Source organism: Mytilus edulis, chromosome 6 (assembly GCF_963676685.1).
Source record: "Mytilus edulis chromosome 6, xbMytEdul2.2, whole genome shotgun sequence".
NCBI classification, from domain to species: domain Eukaryota; kingdom Metazoa; phylum Mollusca; class Bivalvia; order Mytilida; family Mytilidae; genus Mytilus; species Mytilus edulis.
Window position 1 is genome coordinate 92,436,485 of NC_092349.1, and position 24,653 is coordinate 92,461,137.

A 24,653-nucleotide genomic window follows, 5' to 3' on the forward strand; every position below is an offset into this window, starting at 1 on the left:
TGATATAATTTTTTTTTTTTAATAGTAAATTTGCTGGTTGGTCCTTTTTATAGACTTTTATATATATATATATATATATATATATAAACGCCTAAAAAGTGTACATAACAACACCAATAACACAAAAAGGAACTATAAATGTAATTATTTATAAATATTTCGGATAACAGATATCCTTCGTCAGTCAGATTCTGATGTTAAATGAATCATCTTTAAGTCTTCTTAGATTAAACTTTTACTAAATCTTGAAATTTATACAATAAAAAAGGCAAACCGAACATCAGTTAAGACGCTTGCATCATTGCAAAAATATTTTGAATATGAAAAAAAAAAAAAAAAAAAAAAAAAAAAAAAAAAAAAATATCAGAATTTATTGACTTTCATCTCCGACCACACGTAGAAAATTTACCATCATATATTCAAGACACAACACATTATCTGAAAAAAATGGAATCTTTGAACCCTCTCCCACCTGAAACGATCCTTGTCTCGCTTGATGTTACCTCCCTCTATACTAATATCCCCCATGAGGATGGTATAGAAGCCTGTAGGGAAGTCTGGAACTCTCGTAACACCTTACATCCACCAACTGAATGTCTCATCCAGCTTCTTACTTTGGTATTAAAATGCAATAACTTCACATTCAATGGTGAGCACTTTCTCCAAGTTAATGGAACAGCAATGGGAACAAAGATGGCCCCGTCTTATGCCAATATTTTTATGGGGAAATTAGAACAGAGAATTCTCAATTCTTTTCTTTATCAACCCCTCTCTTGGTTCCGATTTATTGACGATATTGACATGAAGTGGGATAATACTGAACAAGAACTAGATTTGTTTATTCAACATGCCAACGATGCCCATCCCTCAATAAAATTCACATATGAAATCTCTGACTCTAAGATCACATTTCTTGACACTACAACGCAATTGAGGGATGGAAACATATTTACAGATCTGTATTGCAAGCCCACAGACAAACATCAATATCTGTCGCCTTCAAGTTGTCACCCTAAACATTGCACCAAGAGCATTCCCTACAGCCAGGCCATACGAATAAAAAGGATTTGCTCCACCAACGATGTTGCCAAAAAACGACTACAAGAACTTCGCGGTCACCTAAAACATCGGGGCTACAAAAGGAAAGACATTGATAAAGGTTTTTCTCGTGCTAGCAACATCAGCCGAGATGAACTTTTACAATATAAAGTCAAAAAGGTCAACAGGAGGGTGCCTTTTGTGTTGAATTACCATCCAAAATTTGACAACTTGTCTCACCTTATCCGCGAAAGTTGGAAAGATATCGAAAAACATCCTAAACTATCCAAGATCTTTCCCGAGCCACCTGTACTGGCTTTCCGCAGGCCAAAAAGCCTTAAAGACTTGCTGGTGAGAGCTGAGTTATGCTCTCAAGCAGGCTCTTCGTCAGTGGGCTCTTGTAAGGGTTGTGGAAACAAACGATGTCTGACTTGCAAACAAATACTGGATACCCAGACTTTTAACAGTCACTCCACTGGTACAGAATACACCATATTTTGCAATGTTAATTGCAAGACTACAAATGTTGTGTATCTCCTACAGTGTAAATGTGGTAAACAGTATGTTGGCGAGTCAGAACAGCCGTTTCACAAACGAATGAACGGTCATCGTAGCGACTACCAATGCAAGCCAGACCTCCCTCTTAGTCGTCATTTGAGATCCCCTGGCCACACTAAGGCAGATCTCAATCGACTGACCATTACTATCATTGACCACAACTCTGCTTGGTCTAGGGAGGATAGACTTACTCGGGAAAGATTTTGGATAAGAAAATTAACAACTTTGGCACCAAATGGGATAAATGAAAAGATGTAATTCGCCACCATGCAGTGCTTCACATCTGGGTTATATTACTTATTATTACAGTCCCCGTTTTTATTTCTATCCTTACTCATTTCTAAAATATATCTGTTGAATATAACAATCTAATTGCTTAATTTTTTGAGGGATGTACCAAGTACCAAGCCACGTCCAACTATTTTACTTTAGTCAAAATTTGTTATTTTTTTTAAACGGCCGTTTGATTTAAACATCGCAGACTCTAATGTAACTACACTACAGTTGTTAAATCTGAAATATTTAGAAATTTAGACCGTTCAGTGCTGTTTATTTAGAAATAAGACCGTTCAATGCTGTTTATTTGGAATTCTTATTAACGCAATCTTTCTTGTAAAATCATATTTATCGACACTGTTAAAGCTTTAGAAATGTGCTAGTTCATATCGCACATTATTATTTTTATTTAAAACATTTATTTGAACTCTCTGATGTAAATAGTCATATAACCTATTTCATATTCAAAATATTTTTGCAATGATGCAAGCGTCTTAACTGATGTTCGGTTTGCCTTTTTTATTGTATAAATTTCAAGATTTAGTAAAAGTTTAATCTAAGAAGACTTAAAGATGATTCATTTAACATCAGAATCTGACTGACGAAGGATATCTGTTATCCGAAATATTTATAAATAATTACATTTATAGTTCCTTTTTGTGTTATTGGTGTTGTTATGTACACTTTTTAGGCGTTTATATAATTTATTTTATTGTGTACATGTATCGTTACTTGTAACGATCCAGCGCCCTCGTGGGAAAAATCGTTGACTATTATTCAGACGTTTTATATATATATATATATATATATATGTATTAATTCACGCTTTACTTCGGTGGTGGATGAAGTGTTTTTGTAAGACATGATGTACAATACATCAAAGATGTAATGGTATGAGTGCCAATGAGAAAACTCTCCATCCAAGTCACAATTAAAAATAAACCATTATAAGTCAAAGTACGGTCTTCAACACAGAGCCGCAGCTTACACCGCACACCGACCAGGAAACTCCACACTAAAATTTACGACAAAAGTTACGATTTTGCGTTCCCTATTGTTAATGTTCCACAGATATGAAGATTTGGTTTTGAAGTCTGGTTGTACCTGTAGAAAACTTATTTCAAACGGAAAAGGACAACCTCATTTTAACGGAAATGTTGTAAACCATGTCCGGAATTTAGAAAGATCCTTGCAAAACTTATCGCTCCAGTAAATAAACTTATTCTAAAAAGTTAACAATTTAACACTGTAATAAGATTTTTGAACATTGTTTTTATTGGTATAGATATTTTGTTATCAGTAAATTAAAAGCCAATTAAATATTACTAATATTTTATTCACATATACACATTCATGGATCTACAACTTGTCGATACCTGTATCTTGGCATTACACAAGGTAATGTTTTTCTCTGACTGTTCATGACGTCTTTACATTAGATCCATACTGATTGATCATTTAGTCTTAGATGCATGATTGTTTTGTTGTTAGTGGCTTTTAAGTAGCTGTCAGTTAAGTGCGAGTACCCTCAGATATGTACCTTGTGTCTTTTTGTTTTTGGATTTACAAGTACCCGGCCACGTCCACTTGTGTTTGTAGTATTTGTATTTTTATCCATCTGATGAGTGAAGCCTTTTTATCTGATTTTTATAGTTCGTTCTTATATTATACTGTTACACAACTGTCCAAGGTAAGGGGGAGGGTTTGGATCCCAATTTCATGTTTAACCCCGTCACATTCTGCATGTATATGCCTGTCCTAAGTCAGGAGCCTGTAATTCAGTAGTGGTCGTTTGTTTATGTGTTACATATTTGTTTTCTTTCATGTTTTGTACATAAAATTCACCGGTATTTTTTCTCGTTTGAATTGTTTTACATTGTCATTTCAGGGCCTTTTATATCTGACTATGCGGTAAGGGCTTCGCTCATCGTTGAAGGCCGTACGGTGAACCAATGTTGTTAATTTCTGTGTCATTTGGTCTCTTGTGGAGATTTGCCTCATTGGCGATCATACCACATCCTCTTTATTATACTTTAAGCATTTTGTCAGTACATTTTGCCTTTACGTTTAGATACAACAACGGCTAAGATTGGAATATCAAACGACATAAACAAACTTTAATCTTGGGAAATGACAGCATTATATGCCGGTCAATGGGGAATTCTAATGCAATTTGTATGTTACAATTTTTTTCATTGGCTAACAGTTGCCGTCAAATCCACAGTTGACTAGGCGTAACTAAGGATGGACCTGCCATTTTAATTGTTGAATCAACAAATGTTCGATTACTACTATATAATCGAAAATAAAACAACACCTACCTTGAAATCACCGTTTTAATGCAATTTTTATCCGAATTTGAATCGTACAGGTAACGTAAAAATCTCCAGTTTGTAAGTTTTCATTTGTATGACGTCACGTTTAGCCATGACGTCTTTGCGCCAAAATCATTCATGATGTTTCGCGGATTTTTTTTATTTGACAACATTTAAACCTTTTTTTCAAGTTTTATCGTATTATTTCCTTTTGTAATGCACTAGAATCGGAATAACAGTACTGTAATTGAAGAGTTGCCACCGTCATTTTTGATTTGACGGTCGCAAATCTGTTTTACTGTCTCCGCTACGCGTCGCCAGTAAAACTGCATTTGCGACCATCAAATCTATAATTCACGGTGGCAACTCTTCAACTACATACTGTTATTCCTTAAATAGAAAGAAGCTTGTTGCAAGGCTTTCTTCTAAGTTACCGTATGGTTTCATGTTGAAATTAGATTTTTAGTGAGTGAATCTATGTAAACTATGTAAATATACCACAATAGTGAACCCGAATCTTTAACAATACAGGAAACACAAAACTTACCATTTGATACACAGAGCTTCACTGGATTACTTTTGAAAACGTATTCCATTTCAGAGAAACCGCTTTTCATACAACAACGATAATGAGTAGCAGCGTCCTCCCTGTATATATTTTTAATAGTCAAATGTGGGTTTTCCTTTGTGGATAGGCAATATTTTTTCTCTGCTGTATCAATACTTTGAAATTCTTTCCCCTTTTCCTTTTCCCAGTAAATTTCATATTCCTCTGGACAATTCGATATTTTACAATGAATTGAAGCCTCATCTCCAAAATCAACTTTTACATTTTTTATAAGAAACACTGGCTCTGTAAATGCAAAAGTGTATTTTGAAGTGAATTTATTACAACTGTGACTAGTTTACATTGTTAAGATTAAGGAGTGATGGTAGACCAACCTAGTTTTGATAACAAATTGCAGATCGTTTATTTATCCACACACAAAAAGTATTCTAATGTTAAACCGTAGTTGCTTGTGATTGGATACAAATTATTACCATGTCGTCATTAGACAACAAAACAAGAATGTGTCCCCAGTACACGGATGCCCCATCCGCACTATCATTTTCTATGTTCAGTGGACCATGAAAATAGGGGAAAATCTCTATTTTTGAATTACAATTAGAAAGATCATATCATAGGAATTATGTGTACTAAGTTTGTAGTTGATTGGACTTCAACTTCATCAAAAGCTACCGTGAACAAAAACTTTACCCTGAATCGGAACAGACGGACAAATGAATGGACGGACGAACGAAGAGACAAACTAACAAACAGACTGACGGACATACAGACCAGAAAACATCATGTCAATGAATGTGGCATAAAACACATACAAATTTGACAGTTAATGTTCTAACAATATTGTTTATAAGAATTCCTCTAATATATCAAAAATGTCGCCCTCTTCATGATCATAAAGATATTGCACAGAAAGAAAACACTTTTGACTAATTTTTAAAGACATTTAATAAGTGGGAAAAAATGGTTTCTTTTAAGATAAAAGAGTTAAGCGGTTTAAATAAATCAAATATTAAATTTTAGAATTTTGAACTCCAAACTCCTATGTAAAGTCCAGAACATCTTAGAATATTAAACGTTAGACTATATCCACTAACGAAACGAGTGGGAAACTACTGTCATAATTATGACTTTAAACAAGCATTTTCCGATAAAAATAGACAAAAGTCTGTTTAATATTTATATAAGCAAATGTCTGTTTGAAACTTAATTTAAAGGGCAATGTTTAAATGTATTCTGCTATCAGTACAAATGCCAGACAGTTATTTCCGCTAGGGGGTTACAATTTAAAAAAAGATTGCCTCCCTAAAACAAATATGCCATATGGGCTACTTAATCAACATTAATAGGATAGAGTTTACAAAAAATACACATTAGAATTTCTTATATTCAGTGAATATGTTTTACCTTTAAGTTCAACTTCTATTGGTGGGCTTACAATTTCTTCTTCCGTTTTATTTCCATTTTCTGCTACAAATACAACTTTACAAACATAAGAACCAATATCAGCTTTGCCTAGACCATATACATTCAACGATGGGTTGGAAACATTAACTGGTGCGTATTTCTTAGAACTAGACGTGTCCACAAAATTCTTATTTAAATACCAAGTGACACGTTTACTCCCATCAGGTATATGTACCTCTATTTCTAATGCAGATCCATATACCTGAGAATACTTTTCTTTTGATACCACTACCTCTGAAAAGGCAATAATCCCGAAATACATATACAATTAATCTGCAACAGTTAATAAATATACGTTCAAAAAATTGGTTGGTCATTGCATAATGTTATAAGCGCAAATGGCTTTATCACGGCTACAGATATATGGAACATACATTCAATAAAAGATGTGACTTTTTTGAAATTCAAAAGGTCAATTATCCATTAACTATAAATTGAAAACATATTATTATATATGTAGGACTCGGAGGTGCGATTTGAATGATGAAGAGCGATATAACGTCCGGAAGTGCGGTGGTCCTTTCGCTGATGTGCAATGGTCTATATAAAGCTTGATTGTTAGTTTACCAAACATTTCATATTTTCTGCAGTTGCAGTAAAAACATCGGTTAACAATAGTTTAAAAAAAAACCCAAGGATTATAATTTAGTACGCCAGACGCGCGTTTCGTCTACAAAAAACTCATCAGTGACGCTCATATCAAAATAGTTATAAAGCCAAACAAGTACAAAGTTGAAGAGCATTGAGGATCTAAAATTGTAAAAAGTTGTGTCAAATACGTCTAAGGTAATATATTCCTGGGACAAGAAAATCCTTAGTTTTTCGAAAAATTCAAAGTTTTGTAAACAGGAAATTTATAAAATTTATTAATAATTTTGATTCACAGCAGCCGTATTTCATACATGTATATTGTGGGTTTTTTTACCTATCAAGAAGTATTTGCATTTAAACATCTAAACTAGAGCAACATATGCGTGATATTTTAAGTCAAAGGTATTCCGATGCTGTTCAAAACGAACTGGTCATGGTGGAATTTCATTAACTTTGTTATAGACTCACAAGTTATCGATTCCTTGTCACGGTCTCGTTAACACTGGCATTATACAGTTTATTATAAATAACATTATTCCAAGTACTCGCATGTTAAACATGTTCAAAAGTAATGTTGATAATGTGCAATAACATTTCATATATCACCGTATAGAACGCCACATGCGGGTGTCGGCTATGTTTGACACGAGGTGGCAATTTCAAAGAAAAGAAAAACTATCAAAGTAAGTTCAAATATCAAATTTGAATTATGTTAGAAAACCATCTTGTATTTGGTTTAATTCCATGATAATACTTCAATTCTATATAAATATAATGTGACTCTGTACTTCTTCAGGGAAACATGTTTTCTCAATCTAATTACTACATAAAAAGAATGTGTGTTTGTTCGGGTAAATATGTTAGTTGATTCATATTCTTACTGTATTGTAAAATTATAAGTACTGATTGACTTAACATTTACAACATTTGGTTACTGATCGAGAGCTGTCTAATAGCAAAAATATCACCTCTCTTTTCTTATTCGGGATTGCATGAAATGGCTATAGAAAGAAGTATCAGCGTTAACATACACATTCAATAATAGGACGAACTAGGCATCCCATTTTTTAGAATTTTTTTACCTATCACGTTAACTACTATTGGTCGACTTTTGATTTCCTCCTCCATTCCTTTGTCTGTTTGATACACAACTTTACACACATAAGTACCGATATCGTTTTTGTCCAGATCATTTATTTCTAATGATGGTTTGGATGAAGTGACTAGTGCGTATTTTGTAGAACTGGATGTTTTCAACGTCTCCCCGTCACGAAACCAAGTAATACCTGTACCTCCATCTGGTATCTCTACTTCTAATTCAACTTTGGTTCCACATACTCGAGAGTATTTTTCTTTTGTAACTTTCACCTCTGAAAACGCAATTAATCCGACATGAATATATATTTTTTTTTATTAAAACCCATTATCAAGTATGCAATTATCACATGTTTGCTTACAAGTAAGTAAAGATTGTAACACTTCTCCAGACCCTGAATATGTAAAGCAAAATTGTATACGAATGAAAACACATCTGGCGAAAAAAATGATACAAAGTTATTGTTATTTTTTTATCTGGAGGAAAATACTTCTCTGTAATATATTTTCCATTGCCGTGAAATTTTATCTGGGAAGTTAAAATATTGATTAGTATAATAAAAAAAAACTTAATCTTTGCAAATACTATGGATTAATAATATTGTATTTCAATATAAGTTAAATAAGTGAATAAAAAACCATATAAATGTATTATAATGGAAAATAATTTCACAGATTATAATCCCAAAAAATATCCTGAAAAACTGAAATATTTAAAGTAAATGTCATTCTATTAAAAGACATATATCATGAAACATATGAAACAAAACCAGAATTAATTTCTCAGATCTAAATTGATAAATTATCTAATGAATAATTTAATATATAAAACAAGGTAGTAGACTGGTGGTAAAAGTGAGTTGTTTTCAAATCTCAATACGAATAAAATAGTAAAGGGAGAAATATAGTGTTTTGGTACTTGAAGCTAAAACTTTAATCTTTCTTTGCACTGCTTTTACTACTGTTACTATATGTTTTTTCTGTTTTATTATCACCATACTGTTTTTATTTTTTATATTTACTTATAAACAGCGTTTTTGACCAGTATACAATGTAATTTGACTGCACTTCTCAACGGAATCATATTCTTTCTTTCTAATTTATTTATAGAAATAATTTGTGTTTCTTCTTGTACCTATATCACGTGCTGCATTTTCTCACTGTATTGTAAAATAACAAGTTCGGATTGAAAAAACATAGCACAAACCCTGTTTTGGGTACCGGTACCGCCTCGTTTGTAGTTAAAGCAATTCACTCAGTCTGTTTATTGATTTATAGTTATCTGATTAATGAGAATGTATTAACTAAATTTAATCATTGGCCAACTACTTATGCTACTGCTGTACCTGTTTGTGTTTCCATTTTTATAGGAGAGTCAATGATCTTCCCTATTTGAACGGGACCTTAAGTTTGCACGTTCAGATCTCGTTTATTGATTAAAAGAGAAAAGTGAAGGTAAAAAATTTAACTAAAGGAGTAAAAAAAACTACTGAATAAAATGAAACCGGTCACATCGTAGACATCAGCGTCTCCTGAAATATTTGCATCATCAACTATGCGAATCATCACTTATATACATAATCAAAATGTCAATATCGGGAATGGAACACAATCGATATCGGCGAAGTGGTTTAGATAGTGCATCAAAACAACCACAACCACAGTTTACATAGCAAATACGTAAGGCCATATGCTATAGCTTGCGATAATATATTTTCTCAGTGAAAATGATTATCTTATTATTCATTTTGATATTTTTTTTAAATAATATAAAACAAAAATCATTTGATACATAAAAAACATGTTTAACAATGCACAATTAATATAAATTAGTGAGTTCTGTTTAACGGTTATATATTAAACAATCTCCTAAATGTCTTGGATGATCCTCTGCATTTAACTATACTTCATATGGTATTCAGACTGATGGCCGTTTTGTGACCTATGGCTCTGAGTTTCTGTGTCATTTGGTCTCTTGAGACGAGTTGTGTCATAGTCAATCGTACCAAATCTTCTGACTTACCATGCTTAAATATACAATGACTTGAGTGTCTTGTAGAATTCATGGCTGATTGTGGCCTCCAATAAACAGATAATTCATATTTGGGGTTTTCTGCTTAAAAGGGTGTATACAACCACGTATGGTGACCTTTATTTGCTAATATTTACGACACTTGATCACTGATTGAAATCTGTATAATTGGCAATCATATCACATATCCTAAATTATTCGGGATTGTATATTATGCCTATAGAAAATAGTATCAGCGTTAACATACACATTCAATAATAGGACGAACTAGGCATCCCATTTTTTCAGACTTTTTTTTACCTATCACTTTTACTACTATAGGTAGACTTTTGATTTCTTCCTTCTTTCCAGTGTCTGTTTGATACACAACTTTACACACATAAGTACCGATATCGTTTTTGTCCAGATCATTTATTTCTAATGATGGTTTGGATGAAGTGACTAGTGCGTATTTTGTAGAACTGGATGTTTTCAACGTCTCCCCGTCACGAAACCAAGTAATACCTGTACCTCCATCTGGTATCTCTACTTCTAATTCAACTTTGGTTCCACATACTCGAGAGTATTTTTCTTTTGTAACTTTCACCTCTGAAAACGCAATTAATCCGACATGAATATATATTTTTTTTTATTAAAACCCATTATCAAGTATGCAATTATCACATGTTTGCTTACAAGTAAGTAAAGATTGTAACACTTCTCCAGACCCTGAATATGTAAAGCAAAATTGTATACGAATGAAAACACATCTGGCGAAAAAAATGATACAAAGTTATTGTTATTTTTTTATCTGGAGGAAAATACTTCTCTGTAATATATTTTCCATTGCCGTGAAATTTTATCTGGGAAGTTAAAATATTGATTAGTATAATGAAAAAAAACTTAATCTTTGCAACTAATATGGACTAATAATATTGTATTTCAATATAAGTTAAATATTAAGTGAATAAAAAAACATATAAATGTATTATAATGGGAAATAATTTCACAGATTATAATCCCAAAAAATATCCTGAAAAACTGAAATATTTAAAGTAAATGTCATTCTATTAAAAGACATATATCATGAAACATATGAAACAAAACCAGAAGTAATTTCTTAGATCTAAATTGATAAATTATCTTATGATCAATTTAATATAAAAATAAGGTAGTGGACTGGAGGTAAAAGTGAGTTGTTTTCAAATCTCAGTACGAATAAAAAAGTAAAGGTAGAAATATAGTTGCATTACTACAGTAAACAGTATACAGTAATGGAGAAATCTGAGTGTAGTGATATTTTTAAACTTTCTAAATACACAGGATTATCGCATTGGAGCAAGTGACTATTCAAAAAAGAAAAATAAGAAACATGAATCAAAGCAAACCAAGATAACGGAACAAAAACAATTTCTCGTTTGAATTGTTTTACATTGTCTTATCAGAGCCTTTTATAGCTGACTATTCGGTATGGGCTTTGCTCATTATTGAAGGCCGTAAAATTGTTAATGTCTGTGTTTATTTGGTCTCTTGTAGACAGTTGTCTCATGTGCAATCATACCACATCTTCTTTTTTATAATTTCAACAGCTGAATAATATTTACCTGTGATATATATTTGTCTTATTAAATCAAAATTTAAGTCACCTTTTTATATAAATTTATATAAAAAAAGAATAAAGGAAAAATTTCACTATGAAATAGATAACGGAATATAATATCTGTACAATATAAATGGCTCATAATTACCTCCCTTTGATTGATACATTTTGCAAATATGTTCTACCTTGATGACACATTTATAATTATGGTCAGGTATACATCGATTGCGAATACCTTACATAGTAGACAATGGGATTCTATTTCACTAAGTTCTGTGAAATATTGAACGGAAAAAATCAACTGGTAAATACTATCCACATAAGACAGATAGAATTCACTCGCATGGAAGAAATCTACCTGTGAAATACCATGTCTGGAAAAATTTACGGTGACAAATATATAATCCCCAGGATAAAATATCACAGAGAAAGAAATAAACCGTCACAAATACACTCCGAGATTGTTGTGTTTTGGTACTTGAAGCTAAAACTTTAATTTTTCTTTGCACTGCTTTTACTACTGTTATTATATTTTCTTTTGTTTTATTACCACACTAGTGTTTTTATTCTTTAATTTTATGTTTCAGTCGCGTTGTTTACCAATATACAATGTAATTTGACTGTACTCTTCCACGGAAACATGTTCTTTCTCTCTAATTCCGTTATAGAAAGAGTTTGTGTTTGTTCTTGTACCTATATCACTTGCTGGATTTTCTCACTGTATTGTAAAATAACAAATTCGGATTGAAAAAAATTAGCATCCGCCTCATTTGTAGTTTGAGCAATTCCCTCAGTCTGTTTATTGATTTATTTTTATCTGATTAATAAGAATTTATTAAGTTCATTTTATCCTCGGCCAACTACTGCAGCACCTGTTTGTGTTTTTATTATCATAGGAGAGTCAATGATCTTCCCTATTTGTAAAAGATCTTTATTTTCCACGTCAGATCTCGTTTATTGATTAAAAGAGAAAAGTGAAGGTAAAAAATTTAACTAAAGGGTTAAAAAAAATACTGAATAAAATGAAATCGGTCACATCGTAGACATCAGCGTCTCCTGAAATATTTGCATCATCAACTATGCGAATCACCACTTATATACATAATAAAAATGTCAATATCGGGAATGGAACACAATCGGACAATTGGTTTAGATAGTGCATCTTAACAACCACAACCACAGTTTACATAGCAAATACGTAAGGCCATATGCATACGCTTACTATAGTATATTTTCTCAGTGAAAATGATTATCTTAGTATTCATTTCGATTTTTTTTTTAAATAATATAGAAAAAAAATCATTTGAAACATAAAAAAAACTCTTTAACACTGCACAATTAATATAAATTAGTGAGTTCTGTTTAACGGTTATATATTCAACATCCTCCTAAATGCATTGGATGACCCTCTGCATCTAACTATACTCCATATGGTATTTAGACTGATGGCCGTATTGTGACATAGGCTCTTAGTTTGTATGTCATTTGGTCTGTTGTGAGGAGTTGTCTCGTAGTCAATCATACCAAATCTTCTTACTTACCATGTCCTAAATATACAATGATTTGAGTGTCTCGGAGAGTTCATGGCTAATTGTGGTCTCCATTAAACAGATAATCCATATTTGGGGTTTTCTGCTTAAAAGGGTGTATACAATAGCGTATAGTGACCTTTATTTGCTAATATTTACGATACTTGATCACTGATTGCAAGCTGTATAATTGGCAATCATATCACATATCCTAAATTATTCAGGATTGTATATAATGCCTATAGAAAACGGTATAAGCGTTAACATACACATACAATAATAGAACGAACAAGGCATTCCATTTTTTCAGTAAAGTTTTTACCTATCACTTTAACTACTATTGGTCGACTTTTGATTTCCTCCTCCATTCCATTGTCTGTTTGATACACTCCTTTACACACATAAGTACCGATATCGTTTTTGTCCAGATCATTTATTTCTAATGATGGTTTGGATGAAGTGACTAGTGCGTATTTTGTAGAACTGGAAGTTTTCAATGTCTTCCCGTCACGAAACCAAGTAATACATGTACCTCCATCTGGTATTTCTACTTCTAATTCAACTTTGGTTCCACATACTCGAGAGTATTTTTCTTTAGCCACTTTTACCTCTGAAAACACAATCAATCCGACATAAATATATTGTTTCATTAAAACCCATTATTAAGTAGGTATGCAATTAAACTGTTGGCTATCACTATATAAGTAGTTAGCGATGAATAATTACAGGTCTCAAGAACCTGAATACACTCCACGATTGTAGGTGGGTACTTGTAGGTAAAAAATTTAGTTTTCTTTACACTGCTTTTACTACTGTCACTATTTTTGCTTCTGTTTTATTATCACAATAGTGTTTTTTTTACGTTTTGGCCGCGTTTTTGACCAAAATAATGTAACTCTGTACTTGTCAAGGTAAACCCTGTTTTCTCTCTCTTATTTCTGTATATGCAAAAATATTTGTCTGATCTGGTACGTATATAAATTGACTCATATTCTCACTGTATTTCAAGTTATGATTGACATCTTAGATACATAAATAGCAAAAACTGCTCAACCTGTTATTACATCTGGTGTTGCTTCGTTGGTAGTTCAAATCTAGTTAATTGATTGAGACAAATCGAGATGAATAATAAAAACCTGATGGAATCACATACACTAAATAAAAAAGAGATCGGTCGCATTGATCTCCTAAAAACCAAAATGGAAAACAAAAGTGTTTATTAGCGTCCATTCATTTGCGTGATGAAATGTTTAAAACAAAACAGAAGTGTTTTCGTTTTTCAATTTTCATTTTAGTGATCCAAAAAGAAGAAAAGATATGTGGATTTAACTTTGATACACATTCAATAAGAGAACAAACTAGGCATTCCAATTTTTTAGAATTTGTTTTACCTATCACGTTAACTACTATTGGTCGACTTTTGATTTCCTCCTCCATTCCTTTGTCTGTTTGAAACACAACTTTACACATATAAGTACCGATATCGTTTTTGTCCAGATCATTTATTTCTAATGATGGTTTGGATGAAGTGACTAGTGCGTATTTTGTAGGACTGGATGTTTTCAACGTCTTCCCGTCACGAAACCAAGTAACCCCTGTACTTCCATCTGTTATCTCTACTTCCAATTCAACTTTAGTTCCACATACTCGAGAGTATTTTTCTTTTGTCACTTCTACCTCTGAAAACAAAATCAATCCGACATGAATATATTGTTTATTAAAAGCCATTATCAAGTAAGTATGCAATTAAACTTTTGGCTATCACTATATAAGTAGTTAGCGATGAATAATTACAGGTCTCAAGAACATGAATACACTCCACGATTGCAGGTTGGTACTTGTAGGTAAAACATATATTTTTCTTTACACTGCTTTTACTACTGTCACTATTTTTTATTCTGTTTTATTATCACAATAGTGGGTTTTTTTTACGTTTTGGCCGCGTTTAGACCAAAATAATGTAACTCTGTACTTGTCAAGGTAAACCCTGTTTTCTCTCTCTTATTTCTGTATATGCAAAAATATTTGTCTGATCTGGTACGTATATAAATTGACTCATATTCTCACTGTATTTCAAGTTATGATTGACATCTTAGATACATAAATAGCAAAAACTGCTCAACCTGTTATTACATCTGGTGTTGCTTCGTTGGTAGATCAAATCTTGTTAATAGATTGAGACAAATCGAGATGAATAAAAAAAAATCTGATGAAATCACATGCACACTAAATAAAAATGAGATCGGTCGCATTGTCAGCATACGTTTCTACTAAAAAACATGCAGCATTTGCCATACGAATCGCCACTAAATCAAACTGTCTTACAGAACAAATTCGGCAAAGTCGTTTTGACCGTGCATCAAAAGAACCACAAACATAAATTACACGTAACTACAATCCCCTTCCCTTTCATGAATGTGACCTAACGAATTAGACCATTTACCGGATTTGTTATCACATAAGCAACACGACGGATGCAACATGTGGAGCAGGATCTGCTTACCCTTCCGGAGCACCTGAGATCACACCTAGTTTTTGGTGGGGTTCGTGTTGCTTATTCTTTAGTTTTATATTTTGTGTCGTGTATACTATTGTTTGTCTGTTTGACTTTTTCATTTTTAGCCATGGCGTTGTCAGTTTATTTTCAATTTATGAGTGTGATTGTCCCTTTGGTATCTTTCGTCCCTCTTTTACATAGAAATATGTTAGGCCTTAAAATCTAGCTTACGAAGGTACATTTTCTCAAGAGAAATACTTATTTGATTATTCATTTAGACATTTTTAATATATTATTAAAACAAATCATTAAGTGCAAAACACCTCTAAAACGGTTCGTGCACAATTGTGTCCATTCGTTTTTCGTTGTGTTATATCGAAAACAAAAAAATAAAGTGTAAAGTGTTTTCGTTTTTGGTTTTTTGATCGCCTGAAAACCAAAATGGAAAATAAAAGTGTTTATTAGCGTCCATTCATTTGCGTGATGAAATGTTAAAAACAAAACAGAAGTGTTTTCGTTTTTCAATTTTCATTTTAGTGATCAAAAAAGAAGAAAAGATATGTGGATTTAACTTTGACACACATTTAATAGGAGGACGAACTAGGCATTCCAATTTTTTAGAATTTTTTTTACCTATCACGTTAACTACTATTGGTAGACTTTTGATTTCCTCCTCCATTCCATTGTCTGTTTGATACACAACTTTACACACATAAGTACCGATATCGGTTTTGTCCAGATCATTTATTTCTAATGATGGTTTGGATGAAGTGACTAGTGCGTATTTTGTAGGACTGGATGTTTTCAACGTCTTCCCGTCACGAAACCAAGTAATACATGTACCTCCATCTGGTATTTCTACTTCTAATTCAACTTTAGTTCCACATACTCGAGAGTATTTTTCTTTTGTCACTTTCACCTCTGAAAACACAATCAATCCGACATGAATATATTGTTTTATTAAAACCCATTATTAAGTAGGTATGCAATTAAACTGTTGGCTATCACTATATTAGTAGTTAGCGATGAATAATTACAGGTCTCAAGAACCTGAATACACTCCACGATTGTAGGTTGGTACTTGTAGGTAAAACATATGTTTTTCTTTACACTACTTTTACTACTGTCACTATTTTTTATTCTGTTTTATTATCACAATAGTGGTTTTTTTTTACGTTTTGGCCGCGTTTAGACCAAAATAATGTAACTCTGTACTTGTCAAGGTAAACCCTGTTTTCTCTCTCTTATTTCTGTATATGCAAAAATATTTGTCTGATCTGGTACGTATATAAATTGACTCATATTCTCACTGTATTTCAAGTTATGATTGACATCTTAGATACATAAATAGCAAAAACTGCTCAACCTGTTATTACATCTGGTGTTGCTTCGTTGGTAGTTCAAATCTAGTTAATTGATTGAGACAAATCGAGATGAATAATAAAAACCTGATGGAATCACATACACTAAATAAAAAAGAGATCGGTCGCATTGATCTCCTAAAAACCAAAATGGAAAACAAAAGTGTTTATTAGCGTCCATTCATTTGCGTGATGAAATGTTTAAAACAAAACAGAAGTGTTTTCGTTTTTCAATTTTCATTTTAGTGATCCAAAAAGAAGAAAAGATATGTGGATTTAACTTTGATACACATTCAATAAGAGAACAAACTAGGCATTCCAATTTTTTAGAATTTGTTTTACCTATCACGTTAACTACTATTGGTCGACTTTTGATTTCCTCCTCCTTTCCTTTGTCTGTTTGATACACAACTTTACACATATAAGTACCGATATCGTTTTTGTCCAGATCATTTATTTCTAATGATGGTTTGGATGAAGTGACTAGTGCGTATTTTGTAGGACTGGATGTTTTCAACGTCTTCCCGTCACGTAACCAAGTAATACATGTACTTCCATCTGTTATCTCTACTTCTAATTCAACTTTAGTTCCACATACTCGAGAGTATTTTTCTTTTGTCACTTCTACCTCTGAAAACAAAATCAATCCGACATGAATATATTGTTTATTAAAACCCATTATCAAGTAAGTATGCAATTAAACTTTTGGCTATCACTATATAAGTAGTTAGCGATGAATAATTACAGGTCTCAAGAACATGAATACACTCCACGATTGCAGGTTGGTACTTGTAGGTAAAACATATATTTTTCTTTACACTGCTTTTACTACTGTCACTATTTTTTATTCTGTTTTATTATCACAATAGTGGGTTTTTTTTACGTTTTGGCCGCGTTTAGACCAAAATAATGTAACTCTGTACTTGTCAAGGTAAACCCTGTTTTCTCTCTCTTATTTCTGTATATGCAAAAATATTTGTCTGATCTGGTACGTATATAAATTGACTCATATTCTCACTGTATTTCAAGTTATGATTGACATCTTAGATACATAAATAGCAAAAACTGCTCAACCTGTTATTACATCTGGTGTTGCTTCGTTGGTAGATCAAATCTTGTTAATAGATTGAGACAAATCGAGATGAATAAAAAAAAATCTGATGAAATCACATGCACACTAAATAAAAATGAGATCGGTCGCATTGTCAGCATACGTTTCTACTAAAAAACATGCAGCATTTGCCATACGAATCGCCACTAAATCAAACTGTCTTACAGAACAAATTCGGCAAAGTCGTTTTGACCGTGCATCAAAAGAACCACAAACATAAATTACACGTAACTACAATCCCCTTCCCTTTCATGAATGTGACCTAACGAATTAGACCATTTACCGGATTTGTTATCACATAAGCAACACGACGGATGCAACATGTGGAGCAGGATCTGCTTACCCTTCCGGAGCACCTGAGATCACTCCTAGTTTTTGGTGGGGTTCGTGTTGCTTATTCTTTAGTTTTATATTTTGTGTCGTGTATACTATTGTTTGTCTGTTTGACTTTTTCATTTTTAGCCATGGCGTTGTCAGTTTATTTTCAATTTATGAGTGTGATTGTCCCTTTGGTATCTTTCGTCCCTCTTTTACATAGAAATATGTTAGGCCTTAAAATCTAGCTTACGAAGGTACATTTTCTCAAGAGAAATACTTATTTGATTATTCATTTAGACATTTTTAATATATTATTAAAACAAATCATTAAGTGCAAAACACCTCTAAAACGGTTCGTGCACAATTGTGTCCATTCGTTTTTCGTTGTGTTATATCGAAAACAAAAAAATAAAGTGTAAAGTGTTTTCGTTTTTGGTTTTTTGATCGCCTAAAAACCAAAATGGAAAACAAAAGTGTTTATTAGCGTCCATTCATTTGCGTGATGAAATGTTAAAAACAAAACAGAAGTGTTTTCGTTTTTCAATTTTCATTTTAGTGATCAAAAAAGAAGAAAAGATATGTGGATTTAACTTTGACACACATTTAATAGGAGGACGAACTAGGCATTCCAATTTTTTAGAATTTTTTTTACCTATCACGTTAACTACTATTGGTAGACTTTTGATTTCCTCCTCCATTCCATTGTCTGTTTGATACACAACTTTACACACATAAGTACCGATATCGGTTTTGTCCAGATCATTTATTTCTAATGATGGTTTGGATGAAGTGACTAGTGCGTATTTTGTAGGACTGGATGTTTTCAACGTCTTCCCGTCACGAAACCAAGTAATACATGTACCTCCATCTGGTATTTCTACTTCTAATTCAACTTTAGTTCCACATACTCGAGAGTATTTTTCTTTTGTCACTTTCACCTCTGAAAACACAATCAATCCGACATGAATATATTGTTTTATTAAAACCCATTATTAAGTAGGTATGCAATTAAACTGTTGGCTATCACTATATTAGTAGTTAGCGATGAATAATTACAGGTCTCAAGAACCTGAATACACTCCACGATTGTAGGTTGGTACTTGTAGGTAAAACATATGTTTTTCTTTACACTACTTTTACTACTGTCACTATTTTTTATTCTGTTTTATTATCACAATAGTGGTTTTTTTTTTACGTTTTGGCCGCGTTTTGACCAAAATAATGTAACTCTGTACTTGTCAAGGTAAACCCTGTTTTCTCTCTCTTATTTCTGTATATGCAAAAATATTTGTCTGATCTGGTACGTATATAAATTGACTCATATTCTCACTGTATTTCAAGTTATGACTGACATCTTAGATACATAAATAGCAAAAACTGCTCAACCTGTTATTACATCTGGTGTTGCTTCGTTGGTAGATCAAATCTTGTTAATAGATTGAGACAAATTGAGATGAATAAAAAAAAAAATGATGGAATCACATGCACACTAAATAAAAACGAGATCGGCCGAATTGTCAGCATACGTGTCTACTGAAAAACATGCAGCATTTGCCATACGAATCGCCACTAAATCAAACTGTCTTACAGAACAAATTCGGCAAAGTCGTTTTGACCGTGCATCAAAAGAACCACAAACATAAATTACACGTAACTACAATCCCCTTCCCTTTCATGAATGTGACCTAACGAATTAGATCATTTACCGGATTTGTTATCACATAAGCAACACGACGGATGCAACATGTGGAGCAGAAACTGCTTACCCTTCCGGAGCACCTGAGATCACTCCTAGTTTTTGGTGGGGTTCGTGTTTCTTATTCTTTAGTTTTCTATTTTGTGTCATGTGTACTGTAATTGTTTGTCTGTTTGTCTTTTTCATTTTTAGCCATGACATTGTCAGTTTATTTTCAATTTATGAGTTTGATTGTCCCTTTGGAATCTTTCGTCCCTAGTTTACATAGAAATATGTTAGGCCTTAAAATCTAGCTTCCGAAGATACATTTTCTAAAGAGAAATACTTATTTGATTATTTATTAAGACATTTTTAATATATTATTAAAACAAATCATTAAGTGCAAAACACCTCTAAAACGGTCCGTGCACAATTGTGTCCATTCGTTTTTCGTTGTGTTATATCAAAAACAAAAAATAAAATATAAAGTGTTTTCATTTTTTGTTTTTTGATTTCCTAAAAAAAAAATGGAAAACAGAAGTGTTTATTAGCGTCCATTCATTTGCGTGATGAAATGTTAAAAAAACAGAAGTGTTTTTGTTTTTCAATTTTCAGTTTAGTGATAAAAAAGAAGAAAAGATATGTGGACTTAACTTTGATACACATTCAATAAGAGAACAAACTAGGCATTCCAATTTTTTAGAATTTGTTTTACCTATCACGTTAACTACTATTGGTAGACTTTTGATTTCCTCCTCCATTCCATTGTCTGTTTGATACACAACTTTACACACATAAGTACCGATATCGGTTTTGTCCAGATCATTTATTTCTAATGATGGTTTGGATGAAGTGACTAGTGCGTATTTTGTAGGACTGGATGTTTTCAACGTCTTCCCGTCACGAAACCATGTGACACCTGTATTTCCATCTGTTATCTCTACTTCTAATTCAACTTTAGTTCCACATACTCGAGAGTATTTTTCTTTTGTCACTTTCACCTCTGAAAACACAATCAATCCGACATGAATATATTGTTTTATTAAAACCCATTATTAAGTAGGTATGCAATTAAACTTGGCTATCACTATATTAGTAGTTAGCGATGAATAATTACAGGTCTCAAGAACCTGAATACACTCCACGATTGTAGGTTGGTACTTGTAGGTAAAACATATGTTTTTCTTTACACTACTTTTACTACTGTCACTATTTTTTATTCTGTTTTATTATCACAATAGTGGGTTTTTTTGGTTTTTTTTACGTTTTGGCCGCGTTTTTGACCAAAATACTGTAACTCTGTACTTGTCCAGGGAAACACTGTTTTTTCTCTCTTATTTCTGTATATGCAAAAATATTTGTCTGATCTGGTACGTATATAAATTGACTCATATTCTCACTGTATTTCAAGTTATGATTGACATCTTAGATACATAAATAGCGAAAACTGCTCAACCTGTTATTACACCTGGTGTTGCTTCGTTGGTAGTTTAAATCTAGTTAATAGATTGAGACAAATCGAGATGAATAATAAAAAAACTGATGGAATCACATACCCCGCAAATAAAAACGAGATCGGTTGCATTGTCAGCATACGTGCACGTGTCTACTGAAAATCATGCAGCATTTGCCATACGAATCGCCACTAAATCAAACTGTTTTACAGAACAAATTCGGCAAAGTCGTTTTGACCGTGCATCAAAAGAACCACAAACATAAATTACACGTAACTACAATCCCCTTCCCTTTCATGAATGTGACCAAACGAATTAGACCATTTACCGGATTTGTTATCACATAAACAACATGACGGATGCAACATGTGGAGCAGGATCTGCGTACCCTTCCGGAGCACCTGATATCACGCCTAGTTTTTGATAGGGTTCGTGTTGCTTATTCTTTAGTTTTATATTTTGTGTCATGTGTACTGTAATTGTTTGTCTGTTTGTCTATTTCATTTTTAGCCATGGCATTGTCAGTTTATTTACGATTTGTGAGTTTTGTTGTCCCTTTGGTATCTTTCGTCCCTCTTTTACATGTAAAGGCCTTAAAATCTAGCTTACGAAGGTACATTTTCTCAAGAGAAATACTTATTTGATTATTCATTAAGACATTTTTAATATATTATTTAAACAAATTATTTAGTGCAAAACACCTCTAAAACGGTCCTAGCACAATTGTGTCCATTCGTTTTTCGTTGTGTTATATCAAAAACAAAAAATAAAATATAAAGTGTTTTCATTTTTTGTTTTTTGATTTCCTAAAAACCAAAATGGAAAACAAAAGTGTTTATTAGCGTCTATTCATTTTCGTGATGAAATGTTGAAAACAAAACAGAAGTGTTTTCGTTTTTCAATTTTCATTTTAGTGATCAAAAAAGAAGAAAAAATATGTGGATTTAACTTTGATACACATTCAATAAGAGGACGAACTAGGCATTCCAACTTTTTTTTTTTTTTTACCTATCACGTTAACTACTATTGGTAGACTTTTGATTTCCTCCTCCATTCCATTGTCTGTTTGATAAACAACTTTACACACATAAGTACCGATATCGTTTTTGTCCAGATCATTTATTTCTAATGATGGTTTGGATGAAGTGGCTGGAACGTATTTTGTAGGACTGGATGTTTTCAACGTCTTCCCGTCACGTAACCAAGTAACCCCTGTACTTCCATCTGTTATCTCTACTTCCAATTCAACTTTAGTTCCACATACTCGAGAGTATTTTTCTTTTGTCACTCTCACCTCTGAAAACACAATCAATCCGACATGAATATCTTGTTTTATTAAAACCCATTATTAAGTAAATGTGCAATTTAACTTTTGGCTATCACTATATATGTAGTAAGCGATGAATAATTACAGGTCTCAAGAACCTGAATACACTCCACAATTGTAGGTGGGTACTTGTAGGTAAAAAAAAATTTTTACACTGCTTTTACTACTGTCACTATTTTTTCTTCTGTTTTATTATCAGAATAGTGTTTTTTTTTGTTTTTTTACGTTTTGGCCGCGTTTTTGACCAAAATAATGTTACTCTGTACTTGTCCAGGGAAACACTGTTTTCTCTCTCTTATTTCTGTATATGCAAAAATATTTGTCTGATCTAGTACGTATCTAAATTGACTCATATTCTCACTTTATTTCAAGTTATGATTGAAATCTCAGATACATGAATAGCAAAAACTGCTTTACCTGTTTTTACATCTGGTGTTGCTTTGTTGGTAGTTCATGCAATTCCCCCAGACTCCCGCCCCCTTATTTTTATCTTTATAAATAGAATGTAGTAATTACTTTAAAACGTTAACCAACTACTGTTGTACCTGTTTGTGTTTTTATTTGCTAGTAAAGTTAGTGCATCTCCCATAATTTCAAAGATATGTGGATTTAACTTTGATCTCTGTTCATATTTAGTTTGAATTATTTTTTGTTTTATATAGAACAATGTTCTTTTTCTTTCTAGTTTGAAAACCATCGTAATTATTATAAATATTTGCTTACAGTTTTTTTTATCATTCCCGTAGTTTCCCCAAATAATGGTACGTCTTATAGTAGACAAAGTAGACCCCCTGAACTCTACAACGAAATTTGTTTTACAAGCACACGTATAAAAATTGCGGTTTTTATCCAACGCAATTATACATTTGAATGTTGTTTTTAATTTAAAATTGTATACAAATATTATATATATCACAAAAATAAAGGAGGTTGATAAAAGAAAACTATTCACTTCGTCAAAGTTCACACAGCGGTTATAAGACCAATTATAATATTTTAATCGGAGACATAAAAAAGAATTTATCAATCATAACAAAAAGTGACACTGTGCTTGATCTTGTAACTAAAAGTTTTGAAAGGTTAGATGAATAAAAATGATGATTATAAGACCCACCAGCCAAAATTATACAACAATTCAGGCCGAGAATATGTATACGTTATTTAGATTAATTCAAATAGAGTTTTCGCAAGCCATCGGCAGCAGTCTAGAAGAAGATGAGTATCCCAAAGTTCGGCACATTATTGTACGTCCCGTGTTACTTGATTCATATAAAAATTTCCAATATGTGATTTGATTGCTCCATTTTTTTAAATTTTTTTTTGTTTAGTCGCAATTTACAAAACATAAGATTGTGTGACTAATTGGGTTAGATGCGTTTCTTTTTATGTTGTGTCAATAATTAGTGAATTATTTTCTTGCTTTTGACTTTACTTGATGGCAATAAAGATAGTAAGACAATAACAATCAAAACCAAGTAGTAAACAAAGACTCGCAAAACCAAAGGACATTTACATCAACAGTTATAAATAATAAATAAGAAACAACACGAACTCCACTAAAAACCGGGAGTGAAATTATCATTCATAGTCGTGAACTTGATTTTTGTTCAAGCAGTAAATAACGAAATATTATTGTTGGCAAATGTTGGTCAGCAACAGTAAAAAGCAAAAGCACAGGCTTTTGAGAAACATGTGCATGCATCCCTTTTCTTCGTTTTATCAGGGGGGTCTATCAAATCGGAGAGGCTAATCTTCTCTGGGTTTATATCATTTGTTTGATCAAAAAGTTAAATTGGCCTTGACATTGATAATTAAAGATGGCGAAATATATTGTCACATTTTTGCATATTCTCCTGAATTCAAAA

General features: G+C 32.4%; 1 protein-coding gene across 1 annotated transcript; it reads right to left on the reverse strand.

The window, feature by feature from the left end:
* Positions 1 to 509: 509 nt before the first annotated feature.
* LOC139526764 (obscurin-like) lies at positions 510 to 23,141 on the reverse strand. Its single transcript, XM_071321932.1, has 13 exons — positions 23,048 to 23,141; positions 22,470 to 22,757; positions 20,723 to 21,010; positions 18,985 to 19,272; positions 17,246 to 17,533; positions 16,176 to 16,463; positions 14,437 to 14,724; positions 13,368 to 13,655; positions 10,238 to 10,525; positions 7,893 to 8,180; positions 6,160 to 6,453; positions 4,735 to 5,040; positions 510 to 613 (listed from the first exon to the last, which is right to left on the reverse strand). Exons 1-13 carry the CDS (start codon positions 23,139 to 23,141, stop codon positions 510 to 512), a joined length of 3,390 nt encoding a protein of 1,129 aa, XP_071178033.1.
* Between the last annotated feature and the right edge of the window lie 1,512 nt (positions 23,142 to 24,653).